Source organism: Sapajus apella, unplaced genomic scaffold (genome assembly GCF_009761245.1).
Source record: "Sapajus apella isolate SASKATOON/1434 unplaced genomic scaffold, GSC_monkey_1.0 scaffold62, whole genome shotgun sequence".
In the NCBI taxonomy this organism is placed as follows: Eukaryota; Metazoa; Chordata; class Mammalia; order Primates; family Cebidae; genus Sapajus; species Sapajus apella.
Window position 1 is genome coordinate 5,786,560 of NW_022437002.1, and position 15,615 is coordinate 5,802,174.

At 44.9% G+C, this 15,615-nt stretch overlaps 1 protein-coding gene across 5 annotated transcripts in view; it reads right to left on the reverse strand.

The window, feature by feature from the left end:
* Positions 1-15,615, reverse strand: part of CSMD2 (CUB and Sushi multiple domains 2) — a 617,682-nt gene that overhangs the window by 242,006 nt on the left and 360,061 nt on the right. For 4 of the 5 annotated variants that reach the window (XM_032246841.1, XM_032246837.1, XM_032246838.1 and 1 more), the window contains one exon: positions 8,000-8,182. The exons of the other annotated variant lie outside the window; for it this stretch is intronic. In XM_032246841.1, the coding sequence (XP_032102732.1) occupies positions 8,000-8,182 (183 nt within the window). The remainder of the gene's footprint in view (positions 1-7,999; positions 8,183-15,615) is intronic. 5 annotated transcript variants of the gene reach the window in all.

Consider the following 15,615-nt stretch of genomic DNA (forward strand, 5'->3'; position numbering starts at 1 on the left):
AGGGTGGGGGGGTGCCCTGGGACTCCCTAAGTTCTCTGCTTGTTTTCTGGGGCCATCTGTAGGTCAATGAAACCTTGAAGGAAGCCTAGAGAAATGAGCAGAATGTTACATTAAGCAGAGGAAGCTCACACTGATCACAGTCCCTGGTCTGATCACAAACAGTTCACAAGAATATTATCCTCCATGCTGAGACAGATGCATTTAAACCTTTGCTGATCCCAACTCTGGTTCTGATCATTTGAAAAAGGCAATTTCCAAGGACTCTAGCTATTGTGATCATATTTTCTGGGCCAAGGGAAATGATGTTAGAAATTACATTTGTTATAGAAAATCTGGGATTGTATGTTTACAGGGAATACTAGGTTTCAGCCATGGAGGGGAGGGAAAATAGAGCATGCTCCACCTGTGCACGTGGCATTGAGGTCAGGGTGGGAGGAGAAGTGAAAAAAGTACCTGTCTATTTAAGAACAAAGGTAACAAGCAATGTATGTGAAGCAATGTATGTGACCTATATGAAGAAAACCATGGAGGTGTTATATTTAGAAAAACGAAAGTGGGCGAACAAAAAGAGATATGCCATATATCTGGATATGAAGGCTGTGTATTATAAAAATGCCTATTTTCTTCAAGTTAATTTATATTTTAACAGGAGTGCATACACAAAATCCCAAAAGGATTTTTTTTTTACTCTGACAAAGTGATTCTAAAATTAATCTTGAACAACAAACAGATGAGAATAACAATGAATATTCTGAAAGAGAAAATAATTAAGGGAGGAAGGAGTTGTTTCTAGCTCTGCCAGATATTAGAACACATTATAAAACAACAATTAAAATTATTCAATACCAGTGCTAAGATAGAAATAGAGCAGCAGAACAAAGTGGTGACTCAAGAAATAGACTTAACTACATTTGAGGATTCAGTATGTAATAAAACAATTCATTTCCCTCAAATCAAAAGGGAAATGAATTACTTAATAAATTGTGTTGGAAAACTGCATAATAGTTTGGACAATATTATACATTCATCTAAATAAACTCCAGATGGATTAACAAATTATATTTTAAAAAATCAAATTACTGACAACCAAAAATAGAATGAAATGTTTCTCAGATCCATGGCAGAATAACTTTGTCAGCTCTGAAAAGAAATAACAAATATTGAGAGATTTGTCTATATAGAAATGTAAAACAACTATACAATGAATAATAGAAAACAAAAAGGGAAAATGGGATTAGGAAAATACATATATCAAATATCACAAAGAATTTCTATACACGATATAGACAGAATGCCTTCAAATTGGGAAGGAAAATATCAACACCCCAGTAGCCACAAGACAGTACCAGTAGTTGCTATACAGGGACTGGAAACAGCAAATGCTCCATGTCCCTTCTAGGCAGGGCTGGACCCAGGTCAGCTGAAGAAAGGCCAAGACTAAAGTCCCCATCCAGTGTCCTGTGATGGCAATCTTGGCAGTCCTCCAGACACCTCTTTTATTCCTTTTACCCCAATAGGGATACGTATCTGGTTCATGGCTACCCAGCAGTCTGTTTCCAGACTGTGCTCCCAAAAACCCACCTTCCTTCTTCACTCACATCCATTTGGCAGCAGCCAATCCCTAAAGGAACCACTGCAAACCCAAGCACCCAGACCTGCAGTGTGGGTGCGCATGTGTGCATGGGTGTTTATGTGTGCATCAATGTATCTATGGAACGTGTTCATTTTCCATAGGTCCAAGCCCTGTGGCTTCTCCCAGAACCCACTGCTGCTTCTCAGATGTCTCATTTTCCAGCAGGGCCTTTCATCTTTCCAGCCCAGCCATTCTAACAGAGAGGATGTCAAGTCTATGCCCCATAAGAAGAGGGGCTGTTGCTCTTCTGTTCAGCACACACTATGATGCCTGCCACATTGCAGGCACTCAATAAATATGTGTTAAATAAAAGAATGAACTTAAATCTATTTATATTACCAATGTTTCCTCATTGAAAAACTAAATTACAAGCCATAAGGGCCTGCTTCATTTATATAACAGTGTCTATCTCCACATCAAGAGAGCTCCTTGAGGACATGGACTGCCAGTTCATCTCTGAATTCGCAGCATTTAACATTGGGCACTTTACAGTAGTCAACAAATGTGTGCTATAGAAATATATTAAACTTATAGCTACTAAATTAGCAATTTTTAAAAGGCCACACAAATATTTGAAGTTTAGTGACGCTAACAAAGTTTAGTGACTCTAACAAGCAATATATATACGACCTACGTGAAGGAAACCACAAAGTTGCTATCTTTAGAAAACTGAAAGTAGATAAACATGAAAGAGAGACATGCCATGTTTCTGGATGGAAAGACCACACATTTTATGAATCTTGTTCCCCTCTTAATCTTATAGCTTTTGCTACTGGTATTATGAATTGACACAATAGTTTTAGGGGAACCACACAACAGTATGCATCAAGAGTTATAAAAATATTCATGCCCTGATCCGATGTCACTCCTAGAAATTTATCCTAAGGAAATAATTCAAGAGAAGAAAAAGAAAGCCATAGGCCTGAAGATGTTCATTATAGCCTTACATAAAATAATTGAATATAATTGGTTGAATAAGTCATGGTTTATTCATTTGACAGAAGAACCCATGGATTTTAAGAATTATAATTATGAAATACATGTAGCAACGCGGTAAGATTCACAACAGAGTATGGACTTAAAACCACAGAATGCAAAATGGTATGCCACTGTGATGAAGACCACATAACATATGTGTATAGATGGGTAAGAATAAAAAAAGAGTGGCCAAATTTGAAATCAATTTGGCTTAAGGGAGAGAGAATATAAATATTTTCTTCATTTAAACTTGTAGATTTATTTAAATCATTAAATTAGCTTAAACTTTAAAAATATAAGAACATACCAGAACTCTATGTCAAGTATTGGCCCTTGAGCTCCAGATACATCTAGAGATAGAGTTATAGCACATTATATAGGGCATGGCACCATGAGATTGTTCCTTTAACCTGAGCAGGATCATCCCCAAAGGCCCTTCAGTTTAGAATTTGACCAGGAACCATTATACACTCTTATGCAGCTGACTTTGTACACAGTAGGTACTCAATAAATCATAATGGATAAATAAATGGATGGGTAGAAGGAACAAGAAAAAGTAAAGATTAGGAAGAGGTTCCAACCCCAGTATATTGTATGTTGGGGGTATACAATATTGATAGAGTTCCATTAAGGGTCACAAATCTATCCTTGGATTTGTCTAACTCTTGTCAACCTTTGCTACTTCACGGGGGTAACTCGGCCAGGAATTGGCTTCTGTACTCTGGCCTAGCATTTTTGTGCTAAGGCTTCCTTGTCCTTACATTTTTCAGATGATCCCTAAGCTTCTAGAAACGTAGTGCAATGGAGAGAGTGCAGGACTTGGAGAAGGAACTTGGGTGCAAATTACTGCTCTGTCAATTATTAGCTCAAATTCTGCCTACTATTTAATGGTTCTATGGCCATCGTGTTTGTTATATTTCTTTGAACTTTGTTTTAATCTACAAATTGAAAGAATAAATACCCCATAACATAGTAAAGAGGATTCATATTTTCCCAATGAACATTTAATAAAATTAGCATTCTTCTCTAACCCATGCCTTCCCACTCTCATAATGCTACAGACTTTAATCATAGACTCACTTAAAACACAAATCCATAGGATTCTTCATATTTGGAATTTGACAAAACTAAGTTATCTTAGACTAGTGGTTCTTAATCTGTGATTCTTTTTTTCCCCAGGGAACATTTGGCAATGTCTAGAGATATTTTTGGCTGTCAACTGGTGAGTGGGGCAGTTGCTACTGGCATTTAGTGGGTAGAGGACAGAGACGTGTTAAATATCCCATAATACACAAGACTGCCCCAAAAGAAAGAATTATCTGGGCCAAAATATCAATAGTGCTGAAGTTGAGAAACTCTACTCTAGAGTGATGGTCCATGGGAGAGACCAGCTTCTTGCAGATCCCATTACCCAATTCATTCCATGTGTGCGTGTGTGTGCGCGTCACCAGAGCAGAAGGTGGGAGAAGTAAGGAGGAAGTCAAGGGAAGGACAGAAAGATACTAGCATAGGGCCATTTCCCACAGCATCTCTGTGTAGAAAATCCTACTTTCCCTTCCAACTCTCCAAAAGCCCAAGTCCTGTATCTTCTGGGACGTTTTCTCTGAGCACCCAAGGATCCAATTCTCCCTCCCTTGACCTCTCAGGATTAGATTGCTGATTTGTAACTTAAATAGTATACATCCAAGAAATCCCTGGCTTCACATTTCACACATATACTACATACATTAAGAACAGAGCAATTAGGAAACCACCACATACTCTTAAGGTGGTTTACAAAATGGCAAAAGAAAGTGTGCATTCATGCGTTCCTGGCATCTCTCTGGTGAAGGCTGTTTTGAAACTTCTTTTGAAAGTGGCTGCTAATGGACTGATAATTGGTTTCCTGGCTTCCTTATGAAGTGTGAAACATTCTGCCAGCCTGTCAACAAGGCATCAAGTATTGTGCAAACCACCATCAGAGTTATTTGTATCTTCCTTCCCATTGTATCTCTTGTGGTGGAAGAATAACTGGACAAGGTTTATGGGAAAGGTTCTCTATTCTTTGATAAGGAAGGAGGTGAAATGGGCAAAGCTTCTGGAAGGTAAAGAATATGTGCAGCCTGGCCAACGCTTTCCCACCATGACAGCCAGGGTGAGCAAATTTCCTAGGCAGAGACTGAACAACTCTGCATCCAATGCATGTTGCTCAGCACAGTAAAGACAGGTGCTCAGTAGCTTGAATGGATGGAAAGTGGTATTACTTCCCATTGATTTTGAGCAGGGGTCCCTGGAGATGAATTAACTAAGGACCAGAGAGTAAGAGCAATGAAGCTGGTTCCACCTTTTCTTTCAAAACATTTTTCACTGTGAGATAAATCATCTTCTTACAAACCTAAATTTAAAAAAGACTATCTATTGAGCATCTACTACTGTGAGGGCAGCTCAAAAGCCAACAAAATGATTCTGAAGTCTCTGCTTGCTACAGAAAATGTTTTGGAACATGAAGGAAGGGTGTATTTGTGTATTCCTGGCAGGGTAATTCCCTAGCAAAGAGTTGTTTTGAAGAAAATATTTCAAGAGAAGAACAATACAATGCTTTGTACCTCTTCAGACAGCTGCTCAAAGAAATTTGAGCCATTGAAATAATATCCCCAATCCCTTTCTAGCTCCCAGTAAGGAAAGGGCAGTATTGTTTGCCAAGTATTGTATTAATATTTATTGTGACTAATGTATTGCAAAATTTAGGGCACTTAATGACTTGCTAGAGGAGCTTTTGTATGTACATTTATGAGCACTTTATAAAACACAGAGACCAACCTTACTATTTTATATTTTTATAGACGTTTATAGGTGTTGTCCCTTTTCTATTGATAATGCCATAATACATTTGATCTAGAGTTAAGAGAATACCAAAGTTTGACACTGTCCATCAATCAAAGTATGACTTGCTCTATAATGATCCACTTTCAAAGTAGCTTCCAGGTATGTATTGTGGGAGATGTGGTGACAATTCACATCATAGCGATCTTTTTCTATAAATATGATCATAGAGGGTTAGAATTTTTAGAGCCAGAATGGAGCGCTACCCTATTGGATAGGTCAGTAAATGAAAATCTAAAGAGGAGATGCCCTGGCTTTAGTCACAAAGCTGAGCTAGAACTAAGAAACTCCAGATTTTTGAAACCAAAGTCATCTCAGTGTACCAGGCCGTTCTTATCACCATACTGTCTCTACTGATTGGACTATGAGCTCCCTGAGGGCAAATCCCAGGACCTATAAAAGTTTACCTGCTGGGCACTCAGTAGAGAGTGGGCAGATGGAAGTCCCTCACCTTATTGAAATGCAAATGTGGCCTCGCTATATGCTGTAAAGGCATGGGGCTGGCTGGCTCCTCTGGCTTCCTCCATGGAAGCCAGCAGCCCTGAAACTCAAGCTGTGTCCTGTTATTCTCTAATGTCCAGAAACACCTGAGGGATGAAAGTGTCTGAGGATGTCATCCTGTTCTACCCAGAACTGTCTAGAAGAAGAAATGCCATGTCATCTCCCCAGAGTGCCTGCTTCACAGCTCTCATCCACAAGCCTCAGTCCCCTATCCTTGTTTTAAACCACAGGGAGCACTGACACAAACTTTCTGGGACAGCTCTATCCTCTTTCCTTCTAAGCTGTTTGCAAGCAGTGCCCAGCTCATTGGAGGCTGCCATCCCTGCTCATGGACACCAAGGGCCTGCTGGGCAGCACTTCAAGGTCTTCTGTCCTTGGTGAAGATTTTACAAAGATGTTCTTAACCTGCTCCTAAGAGCCAAAAGGCCAAGTAAACTCTTGGAGGGGTTGAGCATCAGCCCCTCAGGTGGCATTCTGCTATCTGCCTCTTTCAGCTTGGGGAGCAGGGAAACTGTCCCAAGAGGCCAGCTGGTCCTGCTTCCCATGTCAATCCTCCCATCTCTTCGTTGCTGAAGCTAGATCCTCTCCATTTCTCTCTGCCTTGTTTTAGCTATAAGGATTTCAGAAATTAAGTCCCCATGGCACCTGGGGCTCCCACTGAGTGTACCTTTATCTTCTTAGGCCCTGCCTCTGCAGAGCCCTGCCCTGTGCACCCATCCCTGGGGTTGGTCTCTACAATGGGCAGAGTCTTTGTGTTTGCCTGCCCTGAGGTGCTCCCTGATCCTCCAGGTCTTCGTGGCTCCCAGCATGCTACATGGCTAATGCTGTTGGGCTCTATATTCTAACCACAGTGGGGAACAGAGATGAGCAGATATCGTGCAATGTAATTTTTTTCAATAAGGGTGATTTGTTCAGTGTGTAGTTAAGGGTGATTTGATCTTTAAACCTCTCAAGACTTTTTACATAAATAAACTCAGAAGTCATCAAAATGCTTTATCAGACAAAGTGATTTTTTTTTTCATTTTAAAAGTATCATCACCGTGGTACATCCCAACTCATCAACTCATACACCAAACTCTCAGTCATCACAGAGACCCTGACAGTCTCCCAGGCTATTCCTCCCCCAGCCCTGAGGGATCACCGACCTCTGGCGTGTGAAACTTGAGGCCCCAAGTACCCCACTGAGGTGGGTGAAGGATCTGAGGGTCAGGCTGCCTGCCTTTCCCTGAGAGAAGCACACGGAGAGAGATGGAGGAGGTGGAGTGACAAGGGATGGGAGAAGAGGTGACAGCCCAGAGAAGCTGGAACCTTTGATTTTCCAACAGAGACCATGCCTGGGCCTCTCTTGGCTATATACAGACCCTTATCCTTGCCAATCCCACCACAACTGAAGACTTAAGATGTCATTTGTGATGCAAAGTATGGTCAGGCCATCCAGGAGGAAGGAAGAAAGGCTTCTTTGTTATCTCCACAGAACAACAGACCACTCAACTCCAACCCCTTCCCCAAAAGATCAACAGTCCAAAGATAGCTTGATCCCTCATCCCTCCCTAAATCCAACACAAGATGAAGCAATTTTAGGAAACTGTTTATATCCTGGCAAGGCCAGTTTCCCACAGCACTGGAGACTGGTGGTGCCTATGATCTTACAAACTTGCCGGTCCCTTTCACCCTGCTTGATTGTCAGCGGTGGCAGTGAGGGTGAACAGGAGAAGTCTGGGTCTGAGCCTGGTGGGCTAAGCCCCAGTGGTCTCTCCTCACTCTTAAGGATCACCAAGAAGGGTAAGACGGTGTTAAAGAACATCCCCAAATGTCAAGAGCACTCATTCTCAGTGCTACAGTCCACATTGCTGCCAGAAATGAGGACCCGACCAGCAACGTTCCGAGGAGTAGAATAAACTAACCAGAGTGCACCTGCTGTTACAACCTGCAAGGTTCCCAGGGACGGGGCCCCTGGACTAGCTAGGAAATGGGCCCTTGCCTCTTGGTGAAGACCCTGGCGTGGCCTCCTCCCTGCTCACTTACACACGCAGCCTGGTTTCTTAGCCGACCATTGGTTATTCTTTTGGCATGTGATTGCCTTCTGCCCCACCAGCTCGAAGGCGGGCTGGCACTCAAACTTGAGTGTGTCACCGTGGCGAAACCGGGAGCCTTCCCTCTGGCCATACGCAGGTATGCCAGGGTCACCGCAACTGCCCTGCTCGATCTCTGAAAGACAGGAAGATGAGAAAACAGAGACAAAAGTGACTTTATACCTCTTTTGGAGCTGAAGGTTCACACGACATGCTCTGCTGCCCTTCTACCATGAGTCAGTGCTCAGAGTGACACAGGTAGGACTCAACGTTCTTAAAAGAAATGAGATTCATGAGAAATCCTGCAATGTCCTGTTTCATCGCAGCATCCTAGGATGGATGGGCTTCCAGCTATCAAGTGCCTGAGACTCTGTGTCTGCATAAAGTGTTCTAGATGCTTGGATGTTTTCACTGGGAGAAGGTGTGTCTACATTCTTCACAGGTTACCTGTCCCAGGAGCAACAAGTTCCACAGCATTGGAAGTCTTGGAGACTTCCTCACTGAACCTGACCTGACGTGACCTGAACTGCTAATGTCACATGACAGATCTCAAGCACAGTCCATTTTTGAGCAGCAAAGGCAAGTGCGAGACAACACAGCAGCTGAGGCTTTGCTACCTGTCTTTTTCCCAAACCAGAGATTAAATGAGAATAAATGTTTACCACCTGCTGATGTGGAAGCACTTTCATGGAGATGTTTCCTTAATTCAATTTGAGATGGTACCAGGTAAAATGAAACAAATGACTCATTGAGGATGCTTTGAAAGTTCATTTGAGTCAACAGTTGTGAGTCAGACATGGAGTGGGTTCCCTGAGACAGCTCTGGGTGGGCATGATGGGCCGGCTACCTCACTGGAGAGGCAGTCAGGACCCAGATGCTTCTGGAAAGGAATATGTCCTGGCCAAGCCTCTGGAGCTTCCTCTGGAGTCACCCCTACTTCCACTCACCCTGTGCTTAATGCTTTGAGAGATGGACAAGGAGAAGAAGGTGGTGGAGGGGAGAAGGAAGAAGAGGGAAGGGGAGGAGCTCTGTTTCCAGGGAGAAGGGCTTCCTGCAGGACAGATAGGAAGTCATAAAGCCAGTGCCAGATGGTGAGATGAGGACTGCATGAGTCCTGAGATTTGGGAGAGAGGGGCCAGAGTCATCAGGGGAGTTTTTTGGACACCTTCCCAGGATTCTCAGGACAAAGGGACCCTGCCTGTTCTGTAGACACCATCACGGGCTGTCAGGCACCACAGTCCTGACGTTGGTGTGTGTGCTCCTGACAGGGATGATTCTGCAAAGGCATTCCTACCACACTGCAGGACTTCTGTGGGCTGGTCAGGGTTGCCCATCAGTTTCAGGCACTGCCTTTTATGAGCAGACTTTTGACTGCTGCATTCATGTTACCCCAAAATGAAGGATGCCAGCCTTGAGCTGAGAGCATGCAGGACAAGGCATTCTGTGGCTGGGATTGTGTGTGTGTGTGTGTGTGTGTGTGTGTGTGTGTGTGTGTGTGATCTAAGTCAAGCAACAAGGGTCCTCCCCCTTGTGCAGAGGAGTCTGTGTGACCATGTGCCAGGTGTGAAGCATCTCAAGTGTAAGTCAGCCTACTTGCCTCTCACCTCACATGTCCCCTTGGCCTCACCCTCTATAAGCACACCTGCTGAAAACACAGCTGAACCCCTTCTGTAGCTGGCTTTGCTCATGCTCAGGGATGAGGGAGGGGATACACTGAGCCATTCCAGGAACATGGTCCCCTTGCTCCAGGTCCCAGAGCCCCAGGGCAACTGAAGGAAAGAAGAAGGGGCCCCCGTGATAACGCAACATGGAGAAGCAAGCAGCAGGACCCACCTGCTCCAGATGCCCCAGACATGCTCTCGGGGATGTGAGAGCCTGGGGTGTGAGGGCTGTCACTGCAGGCATTCTGAGACCTGGTGAAAGTTACACAGCGTTTGAAGACTGAGCTGAATCCTTCCTGCTGCCAGGCGGCAGAACCCAGATAGAAGGTTTCCCAGTGAAGCCCCACCATTACTGCAGGAGATATGCATGTGGGGTGTGTGTGCCTGTGTTCCGGCCCACAGCAGCTAGTCTGAGGCTGTGATTGGCTTAAGAGAACAAGTGTCCTCAGGGGGAGGAAGGAATCTGCCCAGCCCTCCCATTGTGCAGGCACAGCCCTACACACATGCCTACATCCACCCACCCATCCACTTTCTCCTACCGTCAGGCAATCACAGGCACCCACTTAAACACAAGGCAATGAGCACCTACTGTGTGCCAGTTGCTGTACTAGACCCTTGACATCTGGATATGGTCTCTGCCCTCAAGAAGTGAGCAGACAAGGAAACAGGCGTTTATGGAAACAGGGGATCGGTGCTATGGATGCAAATAAAAGAAGCGCCTAACTCAAACTTGGAGGATCAGTCTGGAAATAGGGTGTGGAGAGGGAAGTACTAACCTCATCTACAAAATTCCAGGGGGCACCAAAATCTCAGTTATCATGACAAATAATGTCTTAGTGCAATATGGTTTTTAGAAAAATCACAATTAATGCCATAAATCCAATTCACAATGAAGACAAATAACATTTAAAATAAAGCCTGAATCCAACCCTATACTCAGATGACTCGCCTCACTGGTATCACCAAGTGAGGTATTGGCACCGTCAGAGCCCGTCTTTGATTCAAATGTTGATATGTTTTAACATGGATATTTTGCATGAATATTAATTTTTTAAAAAAAATTTGCATTAAGGGTTATTTATCCTAATTGCTGAGTTTTTCCCCATCACTTATATTTTGTGCCCATGAGTGCCCTGCTCATCTGACACTAGTCCCAGCTCCAGGTCAGGAAAGGCTTCTAGGAGGAGGTGGTGTCCAAGCTGAGGCCTTAAGTCTACGGAGGAGCCAGGAAGGTGAAAGGAACAGCAGGCGAGAAGGAGTGGAAGGGCCTTAGATGGAGGGAAGAACCCTTGCCAAGTTCCAGAGGTAAGACTGCTTATAGGACTGCAATATAGGTGTGACAAAAGCTATTCAATAGTTATTGTCACAGCTAACTTTTTGTTCTATAAGTGCCTGGCCTGGGCACTTAGGTGTGCTCTCACTGAGACAAGAATGCAGGAAGAGATGTAGGTCTGAATGGAGGATCATCAGTAGGGCTGGCTGGCTGAGTTTTGAGGTGCTAGTGGGACCTCCAAATGGAAATATCTAGCAGGAAGTGGCTACATGGGTCTTAAGTTCAAGAGAGAAGACTGATCGAGAAATTCAGCTTGCAGATGGTAAAAGAAGCCATGAGGAGGATGAAATGACCCAAGGAGAGTGAGAACAGATGTGGGTCCAGGACAGGACAGTTAGGGACTAGGTAGGGACCACCAGAATGCTAGACTGGGAGAATGGGGTCACAGGAGCTTAGAAAAGAATGAGTTTCAAGAAGGAAATCAACAGTCTCAAATGCTTCAGGGAAGTTTATATAGGATTGAAAAACAAGTTAGCAAAAGGAGGTCACATTGATACTGGCAGAATTGTGTGTATGGATGGGGCCAACACCCAACAGGAGAAGACGAAGATGATAGTTCTCTATCCAGAGAAATTAGGTAGCAGCTCATGAAGCATATGGCCTGGGTGGGAGTGGTTAAAGTCGTTAAATGCAGGAGAAACTTGACCATATTAAAATACTAGAGAAGAACAAAGGGGTAGGGGGAAAGATGTATTGAATGGTTAGCTGGAGATTTGGAGGAGAAATGGGGAACATCCCCCTACAGGGGCTCCAGAGAAGGAGGGAGGCATGGGACTGAAAGCACGGTGGAGGCCCAGCCTTAGAGACCAAGAGGGATTTGGGATTCTCCTTCCCTCAAGACCACAGTAGAGAGAGAAGAAGTGGTGGCAGCGAGTTTTCAGGTAGGGTGGCAGGAGACCGAGGGAGATCCTATGATGACACAGGCTCTATTTTCTAAGTGGAGGAAGTCACAGTCTTTGCTGAAGGTGAGGGACATGTCATGGGAAAAGGACTTGTGACAAGAATGTCTGAAGCTGTCACTCTGGAGAAGAGGAAATCAGGCCTAGATGGATTACCATTTACCTCTGGGGCCTGCCGAGGGTGCAGATGACCCATTTGTAGAGACACCACCCAGCAGGGCTGTATGACTTGTCCCAGCAGCCCTAGGCCACTTGGTTCCTGTAGAAGTAGAGAAAGGGGTAGGAGGATTGACTGAGTGAGGGGGGATTGGGCTTGGAGAAATGGAAGACAATGGGGCAAAGGAGCTGAAGATGTTGTTAAAAGAATGGCCAAAGTGTTATCCAAGGGGCTTAGGAAGAAGAAGGAAAGAGGTAAAGGAAACAGGAGGTGATGAGGAAAACAGAGGTTGGGAAGGGATGATGGGCAGCAGTAGAGGGGGTGTCATGTGAAAAAGCTGAAGTATGTGGAGTTGAGATTACAGAGATGCTTAAGGATGAGGTTCAGCTGCAGCCAGGGTGAAGTGCACTGAAAAGAAGCGAGAAGGTCAAAGCCTGAGAGGTAAGGTGATGGCAAGCAGAGAGGAGAAGACCAGTGACTATGATGAGGAAGGGTAGAAAGTGTCAGAACTGGAGACAGCAGAAGGTCAAAGGGTAAACCCCTTCCCAGGTTTACACATGGGTGGAAGGGCATTGGCAAGTGCACATACGAGCTCTTCTCAAGGTGAAGTTCATTGGGTGTGGGGAAGTGAGCTGCTAGCACTGCAGAGGGCTAGAGTTGTGGTGACCTCATGGGAACTCAGGTTCAAGGGAGCATTTGGCAAAGAATTCCAAGGCATAGGGGGATGTGTTGCCCAGAGAACCAATATTGGGTGGAAGGGAGAGGAAGAACAGAGCAGGGTAGGGTGAGAGTTTGGGAGCTCCTTCCAGGAAGGCAGAGGGGGCTGCTGGCTGGCTTCTGTCCCTTTGATACATCCTGTCCTGGCCTAGTCCTTCTCTCCAAGCTCAGAGTCAACTCCTGCTGGGAACACAGGGACCAAGGCCCTTGTCTTCCTGCAAAGGGCTCCCTGTGTTCTGCTGCCCTGCCTGAAAGGTGTTTGGCCTTGGCACTTCTGGTCAGGTGCTGAACAAGTCTGACGTCAGGACCCAGAATTGCAAATAGATAAATGGATTTTGACTTGTGAAAAAATCACACATGCAATTTCCTGTTATCTGGTTTAATATAATTCTGTTTTATGAGTGCTTCTCCTGTCTCTCTCCTTTTGCCTACCAAAAGCAAACTGGGAAACATGAGATGACTGCTTTTAAGATGCCTCAGAAGTCCATCATGACTGAGCTCTGCCAGTCAGCATATATGCTTTCCCCTTTCTCGGCTGTTTTATTCCCATCAACTGTGATCAACCTCACTCTTCTCCCCAGGCTTTTCCACTTCTAATACCAAATTGGAATCGTCTTTTATGACAATGTCTGTGCGGAAGAGACTGTATCATGTGCTTCTATAAATTCACTGACTATTTGAGGTGCTCCAAGAGGGGAGGCACCACTTGGAGGAAGACAAGGATTTGCTGCCTTTCATATGAGGCTGGGGGCTTCACCGGCTCCTTCACTAACTCATTGTTACCCTATCGTGAGCTTCCCCTCCTCTTCCTTTGGCATGACTAATGCCTCACATTAACAGACTTTGGCTTAAAATGTTACCTCTTCCAAGACGCTTTCCTTGACCACACATCTTAGATATTTCTCTTTTTCTTTTCTTTCTTCGCACCCCATCTTTTTATTTTTTCTTTTGAGACAGGGTCCTGCTCTGTTGCCCAGACTGGAGTGCAGTGGTGCCATCACAGCTCACCGCAGCCTCGAACTCCTGGGCTCAAACAATACTCCCATCCTGGCATCTCATTCTTCTCTTTATAGCAATGATGCCCCTTGTAACTACACACCTGTTCATTCAACAGGCAGTTTATTGGTTACTATTCTAGACATTGAGGGTATCACAGTGAATAAAAGGATGAAAATTTGTTCTCCTGGAGCTCTGGTTGGGCATGGAGGACAAGCTGATTCACCACCCAGCCCCCCTCAGTGCCACCCCCTAGAATGTAAGTCCCATGAAGGCAGGCATCCATTATGTATTTTTGTTCATTGTATACCTGGCACTTAACACAGTCTCTGGAACACAGAGAATACTGTGTTTAACGTATGAACTTAGCTAATATTTTGCATGGAAACCGTGCCAAATTCCACACTAAACACTAAAGGTATAGAGTTGCCTTCCCCACGGCCCCTGCCCCTGGAGAACTTGTTGTCAGGTGGGTATGAACATAATTCCAATACAAATGACAGAGGCAATGGAGAGGATGCAGACCTGACCCCATGGCTTGGGCAGTTCAGGCCTCCGGCTGGGAGCACTGTACAGGCTTCTTAGAGGTTGTTCAAATCTGGGAGTCAGCCTGTATCCTGCCCTGTCCTTCTCCCTCAGCTCTTGTTAGTCCCCTCCTGTTGACTCCTCCTTCCACACACCCAGAAGAGCCCTTTGCTCTCTACCCCGTCTCTCCCTGCCTGAGTTCAGCCCTTGCAACTCCTTATCTGGATGCCAGCAGCAGCCTATGGTTTCCCTGGCTCTTCCTTCTATATGATACCCACAAAGCAGCACAAGTTCACTCAGAAATAAGAATCTGATGGTTACCATCCCTGCTCATTGATCCTTTCACAGCTTCCCCACACCCACAGACTAAAACCCTAACTCCTCAGCATGGCAGGACCCTCTACCTCCCACCCCAGCCTGCTCTTTGGCCATCAGCGACCTTGAGATTTACATGGAACAGCACTGAGCGATCTGTAGGGAGGTAGGATAGGTCAGTGGCTAGAGCTCTGGCATCACAAAGCCCAGGAGCTGAATTCTGGCTCCCCTACTAAGGAACAGACCTTGGGCATATGACTTATTTTCTCTGAACCTTAGTTTTGTCATCTGTAAAATGGAAACGGTAATAACAGCAAGGTTGTTGTGAGGATTAAGTAAGCTTCTGTACATGAGATAATTGTCAAAATGACCAGCATGCAATGTGCAACCAGTGACTAGCCCTATTTCCTCAGTGTTATTGTCACTCCTGTTTGCAGATCCCAGCCGCCTCTCACACGGCTCTAAAGTGGCACCTGCCATCCTCTCTTCCTGAAATGAGCACCCCTTGCTTGTCTGCCAGACAAAGAATCATCTTTCAGAGTCAGTACAAGTGTGTTCCCCTCTGGGACCTGCTTTCAAATTGCCCAGGCAGTCTTAGGAGCTCTTTCTCTCTCACTCCCAGCCCTCTAGGACATTCCTGTTGTTATAGCAATGGGTGCTGCAGTTTTGGGTGTGTGTTTCCCATTGTTAATTGGTAAGTTTCTTGAGGACTGAGCCAATGCTTTTTAAAATGTCTATATCCCAGCTTTTCTAGTGAAGTACAAGGCACAGAGGTGGTATTCAATAAACCTTTGAGGAATGATGAGGGGAGGATGGAGGAGAGGAAGGAAAGTAGCAGGAAAGGAGAAATGGAGGACAAGAATGTAGAGTCTGGAGAAGAGCTAGATGTTCAGTGTGGTGGGAAGAAGCTCAGTGTGGTGTGGGAGGCTCAGTGTGGTGGGAAGAAGCTCAGTGTGGTGGGAAGAA